The sequence below is a fragment of the Peromyscus leucopus genome, chromosome 4 (genome assembly GCF_004664715.2).
Source record: "Peromyscus leucopus breed LL Stock chromosome 4, UCI_PerLeu_2.1, whole genome shotgun sequence".
Taxonomy (NCBI): Eukaryota; Metazoa; Chordata; class Mammalia; order Rodentia; family Cricetidae; genus Peromyscus; species Peromyscus leucopus.
The window spans coordinates 85,472,239-85,498,570 of NC_051066.1; the positions used below are offsets into that span (position 1 = coordinate 85,472,239).

The 26,332-nt window shown below is 36.2% G+C and overlaps 1 protein-coding gene and 2 pseudogenes across 2 annotated transcripts in view; 1 reads left to right on the forward strand and 2 right to left on the reverse strand.

The window, feature by feature from the left end:
* Nucleotides 1–26,332, reverse strand: part of Ano3 (anoctamin 3) — a 255,321-nt gene that overhangs the window by 154,337 nt on the left and 74,652 nt on the right. Inside the window, exon 4 of one of the 2 annotated variants that reach the window (XM_028882377.2) lies at nt 20,665–20,783. In XM_028882377.2, the coding sequence (XP_028738210.1) occupies nt 20,665–20,783 (119 nt within the window). Of the gene's footprint in view, nt 1–7,817; nt 8,498–20,664; nt 20,784–26,332 lie in introns of those variants that run through there. The other variant, XM_028882378.2, reaches the window with a different exon arrangement.
* Nucleotides 20,498–20,607, reverse strand: LOC114702117 (annotated as a pseudogene).
* LOC114702101 lies at nt 20,984–22,176 on the forward strand (annotated as a pseudogene).

Consider the following 26,332-nt stretch of genomic DNA (forward strand, 5'->3'; position numbering starts at 1 on the left):
TCCCCAGAAACTAACATTAGAACTACCACATTATCCAGCTATATCATTTCTGGATTTATATATCAAAGGATCAAATGCAACATACAACAAATATCTGTACACTTATGATTCATGGCCATATTCATAATTTCCAAGTCATGGCATCAGTCTAGTTGCCTATCAATGGATAAAGAAATTGTAATGAATAGAATGTAATGAATACAGCTGTTCCTCAGATCAAAACCGTATTATTTGCAGGAAAATGGGTGGAACTGGAGGTCATTATGTCAAACAAAATAAGCCAGACTCATGTGAAATTTGAAAATTTTATATAGGACATTTTATATTTTTCTCTAACACGTAGAATCTAGATTTTTAAAAGGATCTAACATGAAATTAGAATGAAATGGCCGGACGGTGGTGGCGCACTCCTTTAATCCCAGCACTCGGGAGGCAGAGGCAGGCGGATCTCTGTGAGTTCGAGGCCAGCCTGGGCTACCAAGTGAGTTCCAGGAAAGGTGCAAAGCTACACAGAGAAACCCTGTCTCGAAAAACCAAAAAAAAAAAAAAAAAAAAAAAAAAAAAGAATGAACTGTATCTGGGAATAGTAAGGTGACCAGGGAGTAACAGGAAACAACAGAAGGTAAGTGAGGTAAATGTTATTAACATATGTTACAAACGTATTAAAGTGTTGCAATGAAACCTACTGTTTTGCATAATTAATAAGAAAAGGAAAACTACAAAATTTTACACACACACACACACACTCAGAGAGAGAGAGAGAGACAGAGAGACAGAGACAGAGAGAGAGACAGAGAGACAGAGAGAACTGGAGTTCACCCTGGAGCTGTGGCTATTCTAGCTATGTGCTCACCATTGAGCTAGACTCACAGACAAAGATACAAATAAAACTTAATTACACCATGTGTCAGTTTTTCTTAGGAAAATGTCTGAGGTCAGGTGTTTTCTAAATTGGTTATTTTCTGGCATATACCCATAAATTATCTGTATCAAATTTACTTCTAAGTGGATAAATTCAAAAATCAAAGATCAGTCGGCAAGTATTCTACAGAATTTCAATAAATCTCAAGTGGCACCTCCATCACATTCCACACGAATCAAGAAACACTTAACAGAAAAATGTTAGTTTATGTGAAGTATTATTAGGAGGCCAATGTATTTGGTTAAGGAAGCTTGAGACAGTTTCACTCTGCAGCTCCAGCTAAGTCCTCACAGTGACTCCCTGCCTCTGCCTTAAGTGCTGGCATACAGGCATGTGCCATCATGCCCAAATGAAGCTGCTATGTCTCACATATTGCTTATAATTTAGAAACTTCTCAGAACAAGAACAGAGCCTGATTTTGTCTAGAGAATCTTCCCCTTCTGTTATCTTGGTTTGGGGAAGTACACTTTTATCAGGTGTCTAATTTTATTCTCCATTTCCATTGCCATTCAATACCTAATAAATATAACTAACATCCTCCGTTCTGGATAGGCTCAGGTCCTTTCAAAAATAGCACTTATTTCCCAACTCAGAGAGAATATAGCTAATTAATACGTAACATTTTAGGTAGTTTTGCTTTAAGTTACAGGTATATAACATAAAATGTTTATGAACCTTCTCTTTATTTTCTTACCTAAAATCCTACCTGAAGATAAATGATGTAAGTGGAAGAAAATCAAAATGAGAAGAGACTAAATGCCTCAGAGTATCTTACACACATCCCTTCTCCAGTATGCTTTCCTGCTTCTCTTTATTTCCTGCACAAATTCACAGCATCTATTTTCTTCTGTCTCTTCTTTCCCTATCCCTGATTTCATTCCCTTCCTCACACGGTCAGACGATCTGTGGGAAGGCCAGATGCCATGCACTATCACTTCATTCTTGGACAATATTAACCTCTGGAATCATTGACGACTTTTTAATTATAGGAATGTGAATACTTTTCTGTTTCTATTTTATTTTATTCACTTCACATGTGTTAATGTGAGTATATGCGTGCATAGATGGGGGAGGTACATGTGGAGGGTGCACAAGGGCGGGTGCTCTAGGCATGCCTGAATACACAGGCTTACAGGGGCCAGATGAGGATGCTAAGTATTGCATTCTATCACTCTCCACCTTATTTAATACAAGTTATTTAGTGATCCTGCAGGAAGGATGGTAAATATGCCCTGCTCTTTATGTGGGTGCTGAGATTTTAACTCAGACCCTCATACTCTAACTCACTGAGACATTTCTCCAGCTCCATAACTAAGTACAAAAGGTAATGTAGCATGAATCTTAAAGAGTGTTTCTTATTTAATAAGACGGTTACATCTATAAGGTAATGCCAGGATTTAAGACATCATAGCTTAGGCGGTCCATGTTCTTAAGGATAACAAGTTTCACAGGAAGATTTACACTCATGAATGTGATAAAAATCATATCTAGTACAGAACTACGTGAATTAGCAAACAGAAACTTCTCAATTAATCTTTGAGGTACTTTAGTTTTTAACCCCTTTCTTACTACAATACTACCAGGTACATTAAAGACCACGGACTAACACTTCCTGTTTTATAAACAACTGATCCTCTACATTAATATGAGCTCTTCAGAATCAACCTGATGCATTGGCTAAACTGAAGGGTCCATTTTGTCATGTATGTAAGCAGCACAGGGTCATCTGACTGGAAATAGCTCAGAGTTGAGAGGACTTTGTGACTTTGAGGAATGCTACAAGTTTGTGACTGTGGGTATGAAGCAGTATGTGCTCCCAAGCACAACTTCCTCCACCACCCCATATTTTCTTCATTCCTACAGTCTTGCCCCTGCTCACTTCTCTTCTTGCTCTGGTCAGGCACACATACGTTCTCAACTCAGTACATATACGCTTCAACTCAGTACCTTGTCATATGCTATTCCTCCAGATTCAAACACTTTCCTATGTTCTAGCAATGTCATGCTGAACTTTTTATTATTTCCAGCTATGTTCTGGTTCTTCCCATGATGTGTAATGAACATAATGGGCAGATTTGGGGCCATAGTTCAGTGGTGATTTATATGACTAACGTGTGAAAGACCCTGGTGATTCAGTCCTTAGCATCAAAGAAAGAAGGGAGATAGAGGACAACAGAGAAAAGAAGAGTAGAGGGAGGAAAGAAGAGGGGAGGAAAGGAGTTTGAAAAAAAATCTCAGAAGTAACTGCAATTATGAGACAACAGTAGCCTACTTTGTCTCCAAGACCACAGAATCAACTGCATGCATATGGATGTACAGTGTATGTGATAAATAACATGCAACAAAGATTACATGCAGTGTTTATGAAGTCTGCTCTTATTGTACAGAATGCCACAGACTTCTGTTAGAACTCTTTCTCTTCCAAGAGAAGGAAATCAAATTTAAACTAGACAACTGTAGTTTCTTCCTAGTTTCAAAGACTTTTGTGTTCATGGAGCAAAATGTCTTCAAGTATTTACCACACCAAAACCTAGAAAGAGTTTCTGTGAACAGTTGGTCTGGAAACTCAGATGCAGTTGTCAAAACTTTCTTATTTGTCAATATGTCTGTGTGAAAGTAGGAGGATGTGAGTGCAGGTACCCACAGAGGCCAGAAGAGTTTCTCTGAGCCCCAGGAAATGGAGTTACCAGAGACTGTAAACCACTTGATTCTTGGAAAGCAACTGTGGTTTTTTGCAAGAACAGGGTGTAATTTTAATGACTGGGCCTAAGGGATGGAGAATTCTAATTGGCTGGTACAGAGTATAGTAAGAGAGCAGTTAAGGAACAGTGCTGGAGTAAAACAAGAGGAAGCATCAATATTTGTGTCATCATTCAGCCACATATTTTTTTTTTTTTCAGATTCCATGTGAAGGGGCCAGGGAATTCCTTGAAAAAGTCTCATTGCTCTTAGTATGATATTTCCCAGAAGTAGGGGACACCACGATTTTGCATACTTATATTTTCTCTATTGTGCCATCAGATCACTTGAGGGACATGATAACCATGTCCCACTGCACTTTTCAGTAGCTGAAACAGTTTTATGGGTACATACACCCATACATACACACACATTTACATAACTGGATATATATCTGTCATTTATTTATTTCCCACCAAATGATGATGTAGATTTATTTTACTAAATTATTCTTTGCTCTGTTCCACAGTGATGCCTTCGATACACGTGTTTTTACATTCTTCTTAATTTCTCTAATCATTTAATTAATACACATTTCTAGCAGAACATTACATTTAAACCATGTCTATTTTTAAAAATGAGCTTTTTAACCACACCCTTGAAGCCCACACTAGTGGCTCTCTGTGACCTCAAGCTACAGTGTTCCACAGGTCCCTTCTTTTAGTAATGCACTCCTTTAACAAATTCATCCTGCATTCCTGTTGTGAGTCAGCTCTGCCTGTGCAAGGGGTTTGGATAACTGCAATGAAAAATGCTCCATGGTGCTGCTCCTTTAAGAGAATAATTTAGTCAAGGAGGAAGAAAGGAGAACATGTTATAATTTGGTGAGATGTGTTCCACTGTGAGGGGGAGAAAGAGAGTTCACATGCTATGACAGCAAAGATGAAATGACTGTCTTAGAAAACTTTGTTCAGAAGTGACAAGTGACTTGAGTCCTAGAGAAGTGATGAGAACAGCAGGGAGAGCAGAGCATGTGTGAGCATTCCTAGACTGAGATGACTCCATGTGTAAACTACCAGGAACAAGTCAGGATAGGACTACTCAAGGCCTGTTCACAGGGTGGTTGTGATAGGAGCAATTTACATCTGAAAGGACTTGGAAAGAATAGAAAGCATAATTCTTCACTCTAGCATTTAAGAGCTATTCCTTAAAGCACCTTTTTGTTTGTTTTTGTCTCCAATAAACTAAAAGCCTTTTGAGGCTATCAACTCCATTATACACAGTTTATATCCATTATACCTCATTTATCCCTGCCATGTATACACACACACACACACACACACACACACACACACACACACACACCAACTAACCATTTAACTTGAGATTTTTCACCTCAAATTCTATGAAATATTTAGGTTTATAGATTTCTAAGTGCAAACTTATATATGGTTTTCTTACTGCTATCAACAAGAAGAAGGAAGGTCCCATATCCCAATTACTATTGCTGATCTCTATCACACAAATGATCTTAATTTTGTTTTCTAACCTCTTTTAAACTCCTTATTTCTGTATCATAAAGTAATCAGCATAATGCTATTTTTAATAATGTCACCTCTGTTTTTATATGTATGAGCAGTGTCTACCATTTAATGTTACAAAATTCTATGTTTACCCCATACATCTGTTCTTGGTCAAAGCACTCCCATCTTCCACTTGGATTATTGCAAGGTCATCCCACCTCCACTTGCAGGGGCAGAGCCACCTTATGAACATAAACCTCTTCAAAATTGTTAGACTCAGATGAACATCTCAGTCCCACCACAGACCACTCAAGTGCCGTGCCTGAGTAACTCTTCTGCTCTCATCTTGGGGGGGGGGTGCGTCAATGCTCATTGTCTGTGTTCTCCTTGCATAGAACAATGTAGAGGACATTCAAGGCCTCATCGAGGCTCTTCTACTGCTTTGATGCCAGTCACTCCATTTCTCCCCCGTATTGACCTCTCACCTTCCACTCCTCATGCACAACATCCACCTTTTGATAAGCTGCTTCTGCAGGGTGGTGGCCTTTCTGCATCCCTGCATTGACTTAACAACCTGTAAACATGCTCATGCAGTGGCTTGCCTGTTTCTTAATCTTTCATTGTGCTTAGAGCATTGCAAGTGAAAGGACTTTGCATATTCTTTTTTGTCAATGGATTGCCAGGTGCAATCCGGCAGATAGTGGGCTGGAGCTGCTAAAAGCAGATGCAGGATAACAGCTCTCAAATATGGTACCCAAAGCAACAGCTTCAGCATCACGTGGACACCTGTTAAAGCTGCATATTTTGGGGCCTCAGTGGAACCTAATGCTATAAGAAGCTGTCATTTTTTAAAAAAACAATTCCTACAGGTAATTTTGATATTCACAAGTTCACCAACCTCTGTTACAAGGTATCTATTTAGAAAAAGAAGCATGAATATTTTAAAGCTTGCTGTAGCCCAAATTTCTTAGAATGTGAGAAGTGAGTCTGAAATATCATCAAATGTAATCTCACTTCTTCTTCTTCCTTTTTTTTGAGGAAGAAATGCCAAAGGAAAAAAATTATATTTGAATCTGAAATTAGTGATATTTCTGTTTTTAGGAAAGTGAAACATTTCTTATGCATATCAGCTTTAATTATGCAACTTACATTTTTCTCTGAAAAATATCCTCAAATATAAAGCTATTTTTCTACTTTTAGCTGATGTTAAATTAGTTAAGATGAGGAATGAGAATTAAAAAAACCTGCATTTTTTATTTTTTCAGGGTGATTCAAACAATGAATTGAGTTATTAGACCTGTTGTCTCCTAGATATATTCTTCCTATAATAATTTTATTTACCTTGTTTAAAGAGAAATCAGTGTATTTTCACACTTACAATTTTCTATAAGATATGTGTATTTCACTGAGCATTGCTAAAGGATAGGACTACAGAGAAGAGAGCAAGGTAATTATTGATAATAAGGAGTGGACCCCAAATTCCTAAGTTATATGATTTGTATTCTCTAATCACATGTAATAAAACACAAAAGAACAATATTACTAAACAAGTATAAATAGTTCCCAGATAGAGAGAAAATAAAAGTGTGAACAAGAGAAAAGCAAAATATATTTTGAATTTGCACAATATAACAGACATTAGACTAAGTACTATATTAAAAGTACTTAATTCTTTTCTCCTTTTATTGTTATTTATTCAATATAAAAGAGTTTCTACTTTATCTGATGAAGAACCAAAGCCAAATGTTTTCAGCATAACATGATGGGGCACAGACTATGTTTTTCTGTTGTGTTCTTAATGTAGTGAATCCATTTATGATGTGAATTCTAAATATTCCCTTTGCAGAATTAGTTTACAACAAATACATTTGCATATCCTTTTCCTGGCCACTGATTGTTATGGTAAATACCACACAAGGAATCTTTTAAACACTTGTTTTCACTGAAAAATGACCACTTCCTTCCTTATCAGTGACTACTTATTTTAAGTAATCTGACTCTGAGTGCAGATAGAGAGACTCTGAGTGCAGATAGAGACTTTGACTTTCTGATTTCCAGATGGGGTTATTTCATATTTTTAAAGGAAGAAATGAAAACTAACACTGGGAAAGGGTAAGTACTTTAAAAATATTTTAAAAGCATGGAAACTAAAGACAGCAGATGGAAAACATGCCACTTACTAGCTAGCCTGCTTGAGAAATTCATAGTCAGGTCATATGTTTAGTTCAAGGTTTAATGCTCAGTTTTCTTTCCTTAAGCATTTCTTCTCAGACTTTGTACTTTGATATTAATCAATAAGTCATGTATGAAACTATGCCTCAAGAATGACCAGAAAATACTTATCTTTAAAAATATTATGCTTTACATAATTCCAAATCTATGCCTACATCAGGTAGAATTTATCAACAGCTTTTCCATTAAAAACAATAATCATACATTTAAGCACAACCACAACTTCACAGAGAGATGATACTTGTTTGGCATGCAAGATAAAGACTGGTGGTCGTCAAATACACATTTAGATCACACTATTCCATCTTAACAGATACATTTCAAGCATCATAAAAATTTAAAACTTCTCCATTCTCAATTTGAAAATCGATATCTGCTATTCTTAATTGGCTTCCCCATGCACGCTTAAGCAAACAGAAAAGCAGCACAAAATTCCTAGATCGAGTCACTTTTAAACATACCACAGTCAGAATTCTGGGTTCAGCTGCATCTGGAACCCTTCACTGCTGACAACCGTCTCAAATGACAGTCTTCTTCTTTAAAGCACTCTTCAGCATGACAGCTGAAAGTTCTGCCTTCCACCGCCTGCTTGATCCATTAGCTGGAGTCTTACATCGTGAATGCTGCACAAAGCATTTGACTGGAGGGTTTTCAGGCAACTCTTTAAATGCCTGGATATGCATAATGACTTTAGAAGAAGAGACAATGCATCCCTTTATAAGAACTTCTGCATTGCTTTCTATTAATTTATTTTAGGGGGTGGCTGAAGTGCAGTACGGGGTTGCCTCGTGTGTCATTGGTTAATAGTGTCGATGTATGATTCATCTAAGTGACATTTAATCCTATAATGCCAGTGACATTTTGATGATTTTACTGTCAATTTTAAATAATCCATTACATATGGTATTTGAATGAGCTGAATAGATTGACACAAAATGTGGGAGATATTTTTAGTTTAAATAATAGAGGTCTAGCAGGGTGACCTTCTTTATTGGTGAGCCTAGTTATATTTTTTGGTAGCTTAATGGAATTTAAAAGTACTTCCTTTTGTTTTTAAGCACTTGTAGGAAAATTCCTTGTCCTTTTATTCAATTGAGAAAAGTACATGCTGGGCAGTGGTGGTGCACACTTCTGATCCCAGCACTCAGGAGGCAGAGACAGGAGCATCTCTGTGAGTTCAAGGCCACCCTGGTCTACATAGTTAGTTTTAGGTTATCTAGGACTACACAGAGAAACCCTATCAAAAAAAAAAAAAAAAAAAAAAAAAACACAAAATACAATAGAAACTTTATGGTTTCTGAAAAATCCAGCACCGTGAAATGTCCCATTACATTGTATTGGCTCCAGGTTGATGTACTATATAGTACAAGTGTAAAAGAATTAACTGTTACCTAAACACAAACAAAATTCACCAATTTTGTCCCATTGATTAGAATTTATTTGATGAGATTTAATGGAAGGTTGCGTTTATTTTTGTCAAAAATTGTCTTTGGGCCAGCTTAGAGTTAGAACTGATAAGACATAGAATCCAAGAAACAACAGTTATTGGATATGGCCTTAAATTGATCATCATGTTTACAAATTAATCTTCTTGCAGGTTGGTGAAATAGCAAATTTGATTTTATTTGAGTTTGTCTAGTAACAAATAGTAACTGAAATCAATGTCAGTGAAATTTCTACAGACAAATTATTGTAGCTGTCATTTCATAGTTAAAGTTCCCTTTAAATCAGGCTTAGGCAGAAGATCCACCATATGAACTCTGCTGCACTTGTGGAAAAAACAAACAAACAACAAATGAGTGATGTGTCCCTGGGAAGAAACTGATGCCTGATACTGTACATCTTAGTCAGAAACCTATGGCTGTGAAGTCATGAGCTTTAGTGGAAAATCTACTATTGCTGTTTTGCTAAATAGGCAAATAGTCAAATTGTTTTCATCTCTATACACACGAACTAGTGTGGGTCTCAGCTCTCAGCAAATTATATATATATTATATATATATATATATATATATATATATATATATATATAATAAAATTTGCAGTGGATGGAGATTAACACAGACTCAGGAGTGGTCAAAGTGACTGTTGGTTGCCCATTACTGGGGAAGTGATGGAAGAGGGAGTGGAAAGACTTTCAGATCCTGATGTGGTGATATTTTATTTGTATGTTAATGAATAAAGTTAGCCTGGAGATCAGAGGAAATAGCAAGCCTTTTTAAGTAAACACGAAAGTCAGGCAGTGGTAGCACATGCCCTTAATCCAATCACTTGGCAGGCAGGGTCTCTGTGTGTTCAAGGCCACACTGGGGAACAGAGCCAAGTGTGGTGACACATGCCTTTAATCCTAATACCAACCATAGAGACCTGGAGGTCTGTACAGATAGGCAGTGACAAGGAAGTGAGGTAGCCGGGCTGAGAGCCAAGGAGAGGGCAGAACAGTAAGGCAATAAAAGCCTGGGTAGACAGGAAGTTGTGGCATTTGGATGCTGCACAGGTAAGGTGTCTGGTGGCTATTCCTATTTCCCTGATCTCTAAGGTGTTCATCCCTATATTTGGCTCTGTGTTTTTTATTTAATTCGACCGCTTAGAAATTCATCTACAGTCAGATGATTGGGAAAATCAGTATGGACATTTTTTGGGCATTTGACTTGGCTATTAGTCATGAACATACAGCAGCTATGGATCCCAGTATAAGACCTGCACAGTTCTGGACCCCTCAAACATTCTGTTACGGATCGAGAAGCTCAGTCTCAATAGGCCCACCCCTCTCTGAGGAGCTGTTGTGGGTCCTGGCCTGCAGGAGAGGAATGTTATTTCTTTGCTCTGGGGTAGCCACTGCTGTGTCACCTATGGTATAGTCAATAATCTCCTCCTCCTCCTCATGCTTTATACAAACACCTGAAATAAAAAACTGTGGGGAAAAAAAGAGAAAGAAAAGGAAGTAGTTGGGAAATAGACGGTAGTCAGTGGAAGTCTGCGTACCAGGGGAAGGTACAAAAACATTCCTCCCAAACTTACTGGATGAAGAGTTTGATATTCCTGTCACCTTTCCAGTGTTGTAGACTGGAAACAAGCCTTACAGAAGCAGATTTTTTTTAAAACACCTAGATCCATTACTCCAATTATTTATTAGCTGAGTAAGATTTCTAATTGACAACAGGAATATGATAACACACATGGCTTGAATAGAAAGTTACATATAGTAATCTTTAGGTCATTTAATTTTGTCAGGAATAAAAGGGAAATGTGAATATTTTTACATTATTGGCCTCATGCTTCATGTGTTTGTTTTAGAGCTATATGTTTATTATAGGATCATAATGGCAATCAATTTCTATAATCACTAAGTGCTTGCGGGGCTTTGATTGAATGCATTATTATTTTTAATGATGTCATTAACTTTGAGTGTTCAAGTGTCTCCCCATTTAAAGTGAAAGAAACATCTTAAACATGATTATTTGGGCAAACATCTAATTATATTTTGAAGATAAGTTCATAGAACTCAAAGTGCAAGCTTATTTGAATGCATTTACTTATTACTTTAAACTCCCTATCATCATCAACTCATTTCCCACAAAATTTGGCTCAATAAACACATCTCCTCACCATGAAGAAAACTGGCAGATTTTGGTGTGTAGTTTAGCACTGATTTTGTTATGCTTTAAGCTCTTTTCTAATTTAATTAAATTCATTGACCATCTTTGCATTTCTGACATTACCAGTACTACTAATAAATTTAAATGACAATATTAAATTGCCTTGCAGGTATTTTTACTCTCATATTTATATTTCATATATTTGAATATTAAGAATATAGCCATTGATCCGACATGTGTATTCTAGCATATCAGCTTATCACTAAATCTTAAGCTCATTTCTGTCACTCAAACATAATTTTAACAGTACTGTGTGTTTACTATCTAAACTATCAACTTTTTTTTTCAGGGTCAAAGGCTATCTTCTATCCCACTATTTTTAAAAAAATATTACTATTTTCCTTTAATGTATTCATTTTTAGTTCATTAACTATTTAGCTTTTTCAGTGATTCATTTCATTTTAAGTTGTGAGAGGAAGATGTCTAAAAACATTTAACCCCTTCCCAGTTGTTGTTAACATATTACAACATGCTCTGAAAGTTAAAAATTTTGTTGCTGATTTGGAATGTTCCTTTTATTTTATATATGCATACAAAGATACGACAGAGAGAGAGAGAGAGAGAGAGAGAGAGAGAGAGAGAGAGAGAGAGAGAGAGAACCACAAGCCACACATTGCTATCCATGCAAATGTAGAGAGAATGCAAACTACTTTATAGTAAATCTGGAAAAATCTACTCTAGCAATTAGTTACTGTAGAATAAGCCTTCACTTCTTATTAGAGAAGGTTCCAAGATTAATGAAATTAAATTGTCCAAAACAGAAGGTATGTCCAGTGGTTACATGGGGATAATAAATTCCTTCTCAGTATTAAATGCGGTTTCTGAAAGATTAAATGAAGTTTATGATATTAGGCATCTGTTATGTTGCTAGAAAGGGGGTTTATTAACATAAGTCAAGAAGTGAAGTTTAATATCCTCAGCAAAAAAAATCAGTGATTTCATGCTTATTCCATATACAATATAAAAATTATGTGCTAAGGATACTATTTATCACAGCAATATCATTAAATATAAAGGAAAGTTACTTCAAAGGTAAAATTGAGGAAATTTTAAGTGTATCTTTTAGAAAGTGACTGATAATGTAAACAGAATCTACCCTATTAGTAAGTCATTCCTCAGCATTAGAGGGGGAGAGCTCTATCTCTGCTAGGGCTGTCCTATTAACACATGCTCAAATTTCTTTATAAAAGTGATGATTTTTAAAAGTGAGAGTTTTCATGTAGCTTAAGCATATTTCCCACAAGCTTGCCAACCTACTTATAGCATTGAACAGAATATAAATGCCAGAAAAGTTGTTATGCTATAGCATATAGGGAACATAGTAACAAGAAAAGAATCTTGCAATTGGAAAGATGGCTCAGAGGTTAAGAACACTTGCCTCTCCCGGATAGAACCTGGTTTAGTTGGTTCCCAGCATCCATTTGATGGCTATAATCACCTGTACCTCCAGTTTCAGATGATCCAATGCCATCTTTTGGCCTCTGTGGGCAACCATCTCACATGTGGTACACATAGAGATATGAAAGCCAATACTAATACTCTTAAAAATAAAAAAGTCTATAAAAAGGAAAGATACCATTCATATGTTCATTGAAGTTGTAATTTTCTTTACTGAAATTCCTTATTTGTGAATCTTTGAATTCATGGCATTGCAAACCATTTGTATACAAGGATTTCTACCTTTTATGTCAACCATAATGTTCTCAATTAAAGCATCTACATAGCCAAGGAAGATAGAGCAAGCCTGTGCTTATAGATACCTGGGAAACTGATGCAGAAAAATAAAAATTTAAGGCCTGCCTAGAATACAGGTGTGTTGAAAACTAGCTTGGCAAGTTAGTGAGATTATGTCTCAAGATAAACATGGAAATGAGGATTAGGCATATATAGTCTAATAGTAGAAAGCTTCCATAGCAAAACACAAGAATTAATCTTTTCTATTAATATATAATTAAGTAAATAAGAATGAAAGAAAGAACAAAAGAAAAAAAAAGAAGGAAGGAAGACAGAAGCCACATACAGCCAAGCGGTTACTCATCTTGTAATCTAAATCACACATTGATAAAATTATGGAAAAAGTGCAGTGTCAATAATATCACATAGCATTGTATAGTAGTAAGTTCAGAAAATTAAGACCTGTACACAATTTATAGACTGAGAGTCATTTATGAAAATGAAGTTTTTAGCAATGGCCACATGAAAGGCACAGTATCAAAATCTACAGAAGCTCTATCTTTCTTACCTCCTTGATAAAATGATCAGTGTCTCCACTCTTACAGAAAATTACCCATATTATAAGTTGAGTAAATGATGAACACCATCTGCCCATGGCACTTGATCTAGTCAAACTGAATGGCCGTGTGATCCAATTTTAATGAACTACTAAAATATTCATGTCAAGAGTTTCCTGTCTATAACTCCTCTTCTGCCTGATTTGATATTCAACATCCTTTCAAAGGAGAAGTCATATTTAGGGAAATATATTCATAGTTCCAGAATCATAGTTGGCAATTTCACCAGTCAACTTCTGCATCCCCAGTGTCAGAGTTAAGAACAAGCACTTGCCAGGAAGCCATGGCCTCTACTACATGTACTTGATTTTTCTAACCAAGCCTAACTCCAGATGTTCTCTGACTATTGTCCTCTCATATAAGCCTTGGCAGCTGAACAAGGCATGGCTGTTTGAAGGAAAGAAGAAATCTTGCTGTATAGGACCATACTGTCAAAAGTTTATAGTATTTGTTACACTGATAAACCAGGAAAAGAAAATCTTTTCACAAACATTTGTAAAAGAAGTTCATCACATTTTCTCTAGGATTCCACTTCTAATCGGTCAAGTTAATTCCTTCAATTTGCCTATTTATGAGAATGTTTTTGTTTGTCCTATGAAATTGTTTCCTAAAGTTTCTCAGCCATACAAGTGTGGTAAAGAAAATAAACTTTCATTAATATATTTTCCTTGCTAATCTTAATTTTTTGACCATTGCTAATAATATAAATGTATATTTCAATTAGTGGAAATATTGGATTTTTTCCTTAATGTAATTAAGATTTAAATTTATCATTATTATTACTATTATTGCATGTGCATAAGAGTGTTGTGTGTGTGTGTGTGTGGTGTGTGGTGTGTTTGTACCTTCAGAGGCTAGAAAGGGGCATTGGATCACCTGAAGCTGGAGTTACAGGTGGTTACTAGTTTCTCAGTGTGTGTGCTGTAGAGAAACCATGATCCTCTGCAAAAGCAACAATACCAGAAACTGCTAAGTTCACGAACCTGAGACTAAACATATCATGGGCCTAAGGAAAACCTATTGCTATTACTTGGCTAAAGAAGCATAGCAATACAATGACTCCTAATGGCATATTGTACATCTATAGATCATGTCTAAGTCAGCCCTCATCAAGGAAGCTTCTTCCTGCAATAGATGGGAATGAACACAGAGACCCACAACTGGATAGTGTGTGGAGTGAAGCACTTAGTCCCAAATGAGGTATCTTCATCAAGCTCCTCCCCTCAAGAATCTTGGATCTATGAGAAGGAGGAGTTATAAGGCAAAAAGTTGTAAGAGCTGGAGGAGATGGATAACTCCAAGGAAACAATGTCTTCCAGATGCAATAGAACTGACACACATGTGAACTCACAAAGTCTGTGATAGTACACACAAGGTTCGCACAGGTTCAAGTCAGAGGAGGTCCCGACACTAAGAGCATTACATGTAAAATCCGACCCCTAAACAAGAAACAATTTGTAATTAATTCTTGCTGTAAAGAGCAAAAAAATATGATGTTCTTCAATGGAGTGTCACAGTATATATTAACAACTCCCCAAGGCAGGCCCCATTCCCAGGAGTAGTTTGCCAATGCAAAATCTACTCCTTGAGTTTTGTTTGTTTGATGGGCTTTTTGTTTTGTTTTGCTTTTTTGGCATTTTGTTTTATTTTTTGCTTGTTTGTTTTGATTTAAATTTTTGTGTTTTTCTGTTTTAGAAAAAAAAGAGGGAACATAAAGTTATGTAAGTAGGGAGGTTGAAAGTATTTCAGAAGAGTTTGGAAAGAGGAAAATTTTATCAAAATATATTACACGAAAAATTTTTAAATAATGCAAAAGGAGTAGAAAGCACTCTTACTGCTGAACCATCTCTCTGGCCCAACACTTTTACAAATAAAATATTGAAAAGATGAACCATTTCAGAGAGTTTAAGCATTTTTCTAAAATATAAAGTGATCTACATTAAACTATTTGAAATACACCTAGGCTCCAAGAATTTAGGAGCATTTTTAGTGTTTTGTGGAAATCAGTGACATTTTTTTAATCTTCCCAGTATCTGAAGAATTAATTCTATGTTTATCATTGTTATAAGCCACCATTTTCTCCTTTAATACTTAAAGCTATCTCTAATATCTATTGATGAGAAAAATTCACTCTCAAATATTTTTCATGGTTATGTACATAAGCCATTCCCACTTGTGAGTTCTTTTAATGTCAGCTGAATTTCCTCATTTTTAGTGTTTCTAAACTGCTGAGTTTCTGACATCTTTATCTCAATTAGGACAACTATAATCATTAGTCTCTGGTATGGGTGGTCTTTCTCCTCTTCAAGGCTATCTCTGGTATGTAGGCCTGACAGAGGCAGAATCCCAAGAGATAGAACAGAAATTCAAGCTTTATTTGAACCCAAAGCTTAGTGGTAGTATCAAGTGACTTCTGTTAAAGTCTTAGGATCAAAGAAAGCCTTAAAATCAATTCAATAGACTTTACCTTTTGATAGGGGTGTCTTTAAAATCTCAACAAAATTAAAGGGTACAGTGATTACATTTCTATCTCCCACACATCATTGATATGTTAAATATGAATTTTGTTTTAAGACCTAATACTAGCGGAATTCAGATTCAGACTTTACTTGATATCTCTGGTTTCCAGAGCCCTTTGGCTTTCTCCACGGATTGTATCTCAACACTTGGATAATAGAAGCTATCTAGTGATTTCCATCTTTCTCTGTTCTAGAGTACCAGACTTGAACAGTGTCTTCCAAATAGATCCTATTATGCTGTCATTATCACTTCATCACATCAGAAGTCAATATTGTAAAAAGTTTTAATCTCCAAAAGGAGTTTAAAATTCAATTTCTTGTTCTGAAGATGGATCCTCACACCAAGAGTTATTTATAAGTATACTTAATTTTTATTAAATATATTAGCTACGTTTCTATTGTTATAAAACACCAGCAGCAAGGCAGGCATAGCCTTGGAGCAGCAACTGAGAGCTCATATCGCCTGAAACACACACAGGAAGCAGAGGAACTAACTTGAAATGACATGAGTCTTTTGAAACTGCAAAACCCGTCAGCAGTGACACATCTCCTCCAAAAAGGCCACGCATCTCAATCTTTCCCAACAGTTCCACCAACTGGGGATTTAGTAAGTATTCAAGCCAAGGCTACAAGTGCTTTGATGTTCAAACGACCATGTTAAACTAGCAAAAGCAATGATGAAAACAAAATATTTACCATTTGGACTCAAGACCACTCTAGAAATGTTATACAATGGTTATAAAAGCAAACACAAACAAAATTTCAAACAGATTGAAATTCATCTATAAAATGACCAAGCCACCAGTCAGATATATTTCTAAAATTCTTGGTTAGTTTTTACAAATGGTGAAAAACTCAACACAGCTGTGTTATAATATAGTAGCACGTTAGAGAATTTAGAATAATTTTTTCTGATCCTAGTTCATGATTGATGGCTAATTTGGTGTAGAACTCTATTTTTTTTTTAATTATCCAATGCCACTATATAGTTTTCATTAGGCATGAGTCACCCTTTCAAATTAATGCTCCTTCCTGCTGACTCATTATAAATGTGTTTACTGCTATCTGAAATTCTCCCTTTGCACTTCACTTATTATGTATAATATGCATAGTGCAGACTGAAACCAGAACAACTCTCCAAAGTAAATCATGATGTGAGGCAGAGGTTTTTATATTAAAACCTGTATATGTTTCTATCATACATATATATGTATATGAATATATTAATTTGTGGTACTTTTAAGTCACAAATGAAGACTAACAATTTTATAAAATGCAACTTAAAATCTATGTCCATATATATGTATACATACATATATACAAAATAACTTCTTTCCTCCCTCCCTCCCTCCCTCCCTCCCTCCCTCCCTCCTCCCTCCCTCCCTCCCTCCCTCCCTCCCTTCTTTCTTTCTTTCTTTCTTTCTTTCTTTCTTTCTTTCTTTCTTTCTTTCTTTCTTTCTTTCTTTCTGTCTTTCTGTCTTTCTTTCTGTCTTTCCTTCCTTGCCTTATGGTGTTGCGATTTGGGCTTAACTAACCTGGTGCTTACTGTGTAGAATAGGCTGACCTCAATCTTGCAACAAATTTCCTACCTCAGCCTCCAGAATCCTCAGATTGCAGATATGAGACATCATACATAGTTTACATATATAAGTTATTATTTAGGAGTAAGAAGAGAAGAAAGACAGCAGATTTGTAAGATACAGCGCCCAGATAATAGTGCAAATAATGCAAATCTAGGTAACTTAATTACTTTTTGAATCTCCTATATAATATCTTTTAGGCAGATTATTATACCCTTGAAAAATCTTCAGCATTATTTTCCTTTTATGCAATTGAAATCTTCTATGAAATAGAATTTGTGTTTCATTCTCACATATGCAATGGATAAAAGTGGACATCCTTTGATAGCTCAAGGTGTGAGTCACCCAGACAGCTGGGGGTGGTTTTCATAGAAGAGTAAGAGTTGGAGGTGGGCAGTCACACAAATTCAGTAGTACATTTGAATAATATTTCTTTTACTGAACTACTTATTTTATTTCTTTCATTGAACTTATTCTATTTTCTTGTCTGATACTCAAAGAAATTTACTCAAGTTTTCCTAACTATTTTAACTGTAACATTCTAAGGTTCAAGCCTAATGAAAAATGGTACTTGGGGCATGACTCTTGTGAGCAAATTAGATGATGATTTAACTATTAGCCATGCGGTAAATCATAGAGTGGTAGACTATACAGATTGGATTTTTATGTCATTTTCTAATTACTCAATGTATACTGTTTGTCTTTCAGTAGATAGCAATAGCTTATTGAGGAACACTAGATTTCTCTTGTAGCTCTTGTCAGTTCACTTCAAGTAATATTTATCTGATACAAGGAAGTACATGAGCCACACAGTGAAGAAACCATGATTGGTCAACTGTTTTAAAAAAATGTTAAAAAAAACCATAGAAATAATAAATGAACAATTTTTGCAAAAGTAATTAACCTGGAATATATTAAAGTTTGGACTCATTCCTGACAGTGTGGCTATATTTAAATTCGGCTAGATTTCTTTTTAAGTGTCTTAGTAGTAGTAGTGACTAATAAAGAGAAAATTAATCTAGTTTAAACAAACTAAGCATCACAGAGAGAATTATGTTCAAGAACATGAGTAGTACCTATGCAGGAGCTATTGAAATTTAAGCAATTTCTTGGACTAAATTAAATATTCAGACTATTTCCTTCCCTTCACTTTCCCTCTCCCTCCTCTTTCCTCATTTCCTTCATTCCTCCCCATCTCTTTATAGAAGACACCCCACTTTAACAGGAAAAGGGGGGTAAACTTGTTCTGAGATAGTATTTATCTTAGCATCTAGGAGGAGATGTAAGTCAGTTGTAGTCACTGTCATGAAAATAATCACCAGCAATTTGGTTCTGGACTGTCTCATTCAGTTGCCCTGGAAAATCTGCAAAAGCATTGAATTTGAGGAATGGTGAAAACAGTGAACTAAAGAGGCTTAAAACTAAATTATATTTCGTTATTTTATTTGTTGGTAAAATATGATTTCAATGCTACAATCTCAACTTCCGAGTTGCTATAAAATTCTGGTATGTACTCAGGCTTTGCTATGCCCTAGATACTTTCACAAAGTCATTTCATGTTTTATGTCAAGCAGACAGTATGTTCAAAATTACAGATAAGGATAACAAAATCATTGTGTGTAATTAATATGTCCATGTCACTATATCTAATAATAAGTGGAATTGGAAGTCAAATAATTTAAATTATATAGTATAAAACTATGTTAATATGTTAACTTTGAGGAGAAAAACATAAAAGTGAAGGACTAATTCCAAAAAAGAATTATTAACAAATAACTTCATGGCTTATATTTGGTGTTTAAATAATTATGTCTGACAGGTACAGTGCCACAATTTGATAGGAGACACATGCAGTATTCTATGGCTCTGTAGGATAACTGCAGTTAATAATAATGTATTAGATATGCCAGAATAATTATAAGAAAGAATTTTGAATGCTCTCCCAATAAATGAATGGTAAATGTTCACAGTGATATTCAAATCACTATGTTATTAAAATATATACAGGCATTGAAATATCTCATCGTGTCCCATACACATAATTATGGACCTCAGAAGAGAGCATACTACTGCTGCATTTCTAAGCCAGTAGCATTCCAAATAATTATCCTTATACCCATATCTAAGTGTAGACTCTCATGCCTTACCAAAAATCTTTCTTTAGCATACAGAGACCACTACAAAAAGTCACAGCTGATCAAAGCATAGAGAACAACTGACTCTGAGATCCACAGTCCAGATAGATTTCTACCTAAGGCTCAGGGAATGTCATAGAAGAGGGTACAGCACAATGTAAAACTCAAGAACAAGGACATATTCTGTAAGATTGTATCTTTGACTTGCCAGAATAAGACTTGAATGAAGAAATACTATTTGGCATTCCACTGTGAATGGAAGAAATCTCACAGGACCGTAACCCTAGATGAAGAGCTAGAGTCAATTATTGGCAATTGTGAGAGGGAATAACCAGTTTTCTCATAGCTGAGACCTCTGATTATCCAATGCCAAGAGGTCAGCCTTAAAAACCTATACATATAAAGAACAATAAATAGACTCAGGAAGTTGTGTTTATATTCTTACTCATTATATGTGTGTACATATCTCTGTGTGTTTAAGAAGAATAACTGAAGAAAAGGAGGTCATGAATTAGAGAAGGAAATGAAGGGACACGAGGAGGTTTAGGAATGGGGAGGATAGTATTATTATATTTAATTAGAAATAAAATATGTTTAAAAATTAAAGAATAAATTTAAAAAATAAAGGGGTAATTTTGGATCTGTTCAATAATAAAATAATTGCTTTATAATATAAATGATTATGTCAATAAACATCTTTTCATGCTTGAATCCTTTAAGATACATATTAACTTACATGTCTTTTTAGTTTTTCCAGCACAAATCCAATCATACAGACTACTGTTCAAATTTTTATTTTTATTTTTTATTTTTTATTTTTTTGGTTTTTTGGTTTTTTGGTTTTTCGAGACAGGGTTTCTCTGTGTAGCTTTGTGCCTTTCCTGGGACTCACTTGGTAGCCCAGGCTGGCCTTGAACTCACAGAGATCCACCTGGCTCTGCCTCCCGAGTGCTGGGATTAAAGGCGTGCGCCACCACCGCCCGGCTCCGTAAGTGTGTTGTTAGGCCCAAGGGCCTCTTCCATCCTTGTCAAGGGGAGTGCTAACCTTCTCTCCTTTCATACAACACCAAATTTTTAAAAATTACATTACAAAAATTGTGCATAGATAATCCAGTATGAATTACCTTAGATAATTTTGTCTTCGATTCAGGCTTATCTTTGATAACAAAGTCATTAAGGAGACGAGATCGGTCATAGTTGGCATGTTCAGATTCATCCATGTAATCCTTATCTTTGCCTAGAGCTAAAACAGAAAAAGAAAAAGTTATATGCATTTTTGTCCACTCATTTTATTCAGAAAATACCTCACTTAAAATCTGTGCTTTTTGGAGAGCACCGTGGTCCCTGATGCTCATGTACAGGGCATAGTCTCTGAACTGGAGTGAGATAGAAGTAGGTGGACACCATCTCCCAACCTCTGGTGCCAGTGCCTTCAGGATGATCAGATATGGCCCAGAACTTGAAGGACATAGCAGGGTGCCTGTCCCAGGGACTTTGGGGCATGGTCATGGCAGTGAAACTGCTACTGGGGGCCATGACATATGATATCTATGAATCCATGTTTACTTTGGAAGGTGATCATAGACCAATCTTTGTTAGTAAGATTGGCTATATACATCAGGACACAATCCTGGATGAAGGCCTTAACTTCAGGATATCCTGGTTCGAGTACTCTATCATCAATGACGTTTGGGCTAGACCCTAAAAAAAACTCCTCCATTACAGGCTCAAAAGACCTGCAGCTGGTGAATTTTTCCCTGCATGTGGTGTTTGACTCAAAGTTAAGGACGCCGGCCCCCGCCCCCCCCCTCGCCTCTAGCATTTAACAGAGCCTAGGGTAGACCACTAGGAGTGAGTGCTGCTGTTGATTGTCAACAAGAGTGTGATCTCCAGGTTTACTGCCTCACAGCTGATTACCCAGTAGGCTCAGGTATCACCCTTGATCAGAAAAGAACTGGCAGAGCACACCAAGGACTTCAGCCTCATCTTGAGTGATGCAGTTATCACAGATCTGAGGTTTAGCCAAGAATACCCAGCTGCTATAGAAGCCAAACAAGTGGCCCTGTCGGAAGCCCAGTGGGCTCTACCTTTGGTGGAGAATGCAAAGCAGGAACAGCAAGGGAAGATAGTGCAGGCTGAGGCTGCCAAGAGGCTCCATGAAGCACTGAATCGGAATCCTGGCTACATCAAGCGCAGAAAGATCTGGGCCACCCAGGCCCTCTCTAAGAGGATTGCCATGTCACAGAACAACATGTTGCTGCTGTCAATCTAGTGCAGAATCTACAGGATGAATGCTGTACTCTGAGGAGTGACAGCCTCATCAAGGGTAAGAAATGAGTGTGGCTATCATGAGCACTACCTCCAGAGATGTGGATATGTTTCTTCTCCAGAGAAGCACGCCCCACCCCTACTCATGTGTCTTTGTCCCTATGCACCTGTCCTCTTGGATTAAGGATGACTGAAGATCATGTCTTCCTGAGGGCTTTCTCTGTCCCTGTATTGGCCCAGGAATGTTGAGGCAGTGTGTGATTCTCAGTGATTTCCTAAGGTATCATCCCTTCCTCAGAACCGGGGGAGTTAACCACCACCCCATGAACTCTCACTCAGGAGGCAGAGCCAGGTGGATCTCTGTGAGTTCGAGGCCAGCCTGGTCTGCAAAGCGAGTTCCAGGAAAGGCACAAAGCTACACAGAGAAACCCTGTCTCGAAAAAAATAAAATAAAAAAAAAATAAAGAAAAAAGAAAAAAGAAAATTTCTGTACTTTTTAAGTTTCTCAAGTTTAGTTAAACAAAATATTTACATAATGTCTATCCAAAGGATAAGCTCAAAACAATCACACAACTGCCTGCCCTTAATTACTGTCTTAATGCTGAAGCTTAGAATGATTTCCATGTGAACTCAGCAGCTCTGTGCTTCTTAATGTATATAAGACCTTAAATACACACCCAGAGCCATGAAAACTATTTTAGACATATTGTATGACTTGAAATTTTAGGTGAAGATATTTGTAATGATTGAGTAGATTCTTGATGGGGGATGTGTTTCTGTATGCTGTGAAAATGTATTGCTCTGATTGGTTGATAAATAAAGCCATTTGGCCTATGGCAAGGCAGCTTAGAGGCAGGTGGGAAATCCAGACAGAGAGACAGAAAGAAGATGGGGGCAGACACCGCTAGTTGCCATCAGGAGAAGCCAGATGTAAAGTACCAGTAAGCCACAAGCTACATGGCAGGGTATAGATTTATAGAAATGGGTTAATTTAAAATATAAGAGCTAGCGAGCAAGAAGCCTGCCATGGCCATAGTTTAAAAATAATATAAATCTCTGGGTGTTTACTTGTTTCTGAGTGGCCATAGGACCAGGCAGGACACAGGAAAACTTCTGACTACAGATTCTTAATCACATTTTGATATTACAAATACATTAATTTGGGGTTCATTGCCTTAAAATTTGAGAAGTTTTAGAAATCCGAGTTTGACTAAGGGGTTAAAGAAATCCACAAAAGCAAACTATAAGAGATATGCTAACTAATATTATGAAGACTACAGAAATTAGGTGATTAAAAATTACAATTGCCAAGAAAGTATAAAAAATTAAAATGATTAGAATAATAAAACTATATTACATTATAAGGTCAATTGCATAAGAAGATGTCTATAAGGAATAATTAACATAGATTATAAGATAGGAAATATCTATGATGGCTATTTCTACCATAAAGAACTATGAATATTTTACAAAATTCATATTTCATAAGACTCAAATATCTCATTAAATGTTATATATTTAACCTTTTCCAAGAAATAAGAGTCTTGGAAATAATTATCAAAGTTGTTTATAGCAATCAAACATGAACTTGACATGAAGGCCTGTACACAGTACTTTGAATAATTCAGTCAGTTGACTTACTACAGGGAAGAAAAGCAATGTTTCTCACAAAGAGAACATTAGTTTATTTAACTATTAACTTTAAATACATATTATGTTATGATGCATATGAAGCTACTATGATAAAAACATTAGTATAAGCTGTTTATGTATCTTATCTCCTAAGATACATTAATAACCGGTTATATAAGATGTTCTGAATATTTAGTGGTTAAATTTGTTACTTAACCTAATTATGATTCCATGGACAGAAAAATGATCCTCTGATTGACAGTTACTATTTGCTCACAGTCACAAACTTTATATGCATTGCTTTCTTTAACTTAATAACTTTGTGAAGTATATTATTTTTGTTTATATTTAATAAATACATAACCTGATAATTAATGATTATGTAAAGTTATAATGCTAATAAGATATGCATGAAAGTAAAGTCTATGTATGATTTTAAAGCTGATATTTGTGAATATTAAATGATATTTCCTATAAATTAAGGCAAACTACATATCATTAATAATTAGTCATTAAACCACTTCTCTAAGTAAAAGACTTAATATAATAGTGACAAACACAACTTCCCCTTCATAAAACATACATGAAAGAGAAGAAAAAAATTAAGAAAACTATGTCATATGGCTATGGCATTGGAGAAAATACGATAGGAGGGAAAGAAACAAGTGATAAAAGAAGTGGTGTTAATTTAATAAAGTGGACAGTAAGGACATTTAAGTACAGATATGAAGAGGAAGAGCAGAAAGTTACCCATGAAAACTGGAAGAAGAGGTCATCCAGTGACAGCAATAAGTGCACATTGTAGACATGTCTCTTGCTGTTACATATGATAAAAGAAAGTTGCCATTTTAGACTTTATTTGAGAAATTACCAAATTTCTGGTGCCTTCAACTTGCCTTCTTGTTTGGACAGGAGGGAGGGGCTAGTATGTGTGTTTCTCCTTGTCTTCCTGCCCCCATTCTTTTCTTCTTTCCCACATGAGACAGCAATCAGGATCCCCATGTGTGGTTAAACAGGAGAAGGTAAAAGATAGCTAACATTGGAGAGCTTGCACTGGCCAGTGGGTCAAAAAGATGCCAGAGGCCAACCTATTCCTGTTATTTCCTATTCTAGTGACATTTTCTCTCCATTCAATGGATAAATATATTTAGCTCTGCAGTGTACTTTGGATGATTCCAGGTGGGATACAGCACAAAGCACAATAAATGTACTTTCTACCTCAATGAACTTGACAGTGGTAAAGAAGAAACAACATATGTATTAGGAACTAATACAGTCAATGAGAAATAGAAACTGGAGGAGAAGTTGGGAAAGTAAATATTAGGTAGGGAAAGACTGTAATGTTTTTAAAAAGGTTGCCAAAAGCTGCCACCCAGAACTACCCCTGGAACAAAATGTCATTGAGGGAAGTGGATTTCAATGGAAGCATGATACAGGCAAAGGATATTACTAAGGATAGGTTCCTGAGGTTGAGTATGCCATCCTGCACGTTCCAGGCAGTGGTAGTGATGCTGCTGGGGAAGGAAAGAGAAGGGCATGACATGGTGATGTGTGAGAGTGACGGTAGAGGAGAAGGGTGGAATCTGTAGATCTGTGAACCACTGGGCAGCTTTTATCTTTCATCTTAGTTAAACAGGGTGACACCAGAGTGGCATCATCTCTATTTTAACAAAACCAATACTGCAAAGAAAAGAATAGACTGAGGGGCTAAAGGTAGAGGAAAAAGAGACTAAGACCTTGTAAAGACTGAGGAGAGAAGATGTGTTTGGGTCAAGTTGATAGGGATGCTAATACTTGTCAGATCAAAGAGTCATCTTAAAAGAAAAAGACAATTTTATTGAATATAGCATACATAAGAAATAAGTCAGTAGCAGTTTTGGTAGTCATGACTGGAATACAAAAGGGTCTCAGTGTCATGTATTACTTTACCACATCTTTAAAATTCATGCTGGCAGCCTTGGTTTTAGCTTTTAGGATGTTGAAATCATAACCTGAAGTCCTTCATCCCATGTGTAGCAGAACTGGTGTGCTTCTGCTCTACATTTATACTCAGGAATCCATGCCACTATGCATGTTACTGCCTCATGCAGAAAAAGGACTGCCATGCAGCACTCTGGAGACTTGAGAGCAACAGAAGATTCAAAGAGGGAAAAAATAACTATATAAAAGTTTCATGCATTCATTAAATGTAAATGCTGTAAACACTAGATTGTAAATATGATCCTCAAATTGACAATGATAGAAGCATCAATCCAGAAAGCAAAGATTACATACAAATACATAACAGAAGGCATGCGATGAAGTTTCTGAGATTATCTTGATTACTTCAACTGATATTCTAGGACCATTTTAATTATAGAGAGGATCATCTCATGGACAAGGGAAACTAGGCTGCATAAAATGGAGAAAGTGAGCTGGACACTAGCTTGCTGAGAGAGTATGTGATATTGATAGGTATGTTAAGCTACTGGTGCCCTGACTTCTGTATCATGATGGACTGTGCCTTGAGCTGTAAGTGAAAGAAAATAAACCCACCCCAAGCTGCTTTCATCTGAGTATTTTATCACTGTCCCAGGAAAAAATACCCTAGGTATAGGTTAAGATAGGATTAAGAGTGGAAAATACAGTATGAAAAGAAGATATGATAGTTTATTTTAGATTTGCCATAGTAGAAATTCATTCCTGCCCCAGTTCTAGATCTTTTCTATTATTCTTAGCAGGGGATGTTTGAATCATAACTGTCAGAACTTTAAAATTGTCTTAAGTTGGTATTTCTGCCAGTCTACATCTGTGGGCAACAATGGAGAGGACCATATTGTGTTTAGATTCCTGAAGCTAATCAAATCCCCTTTGCTAGTGGATCTCCTGAAATATAAATGAAATCTGCCAGTG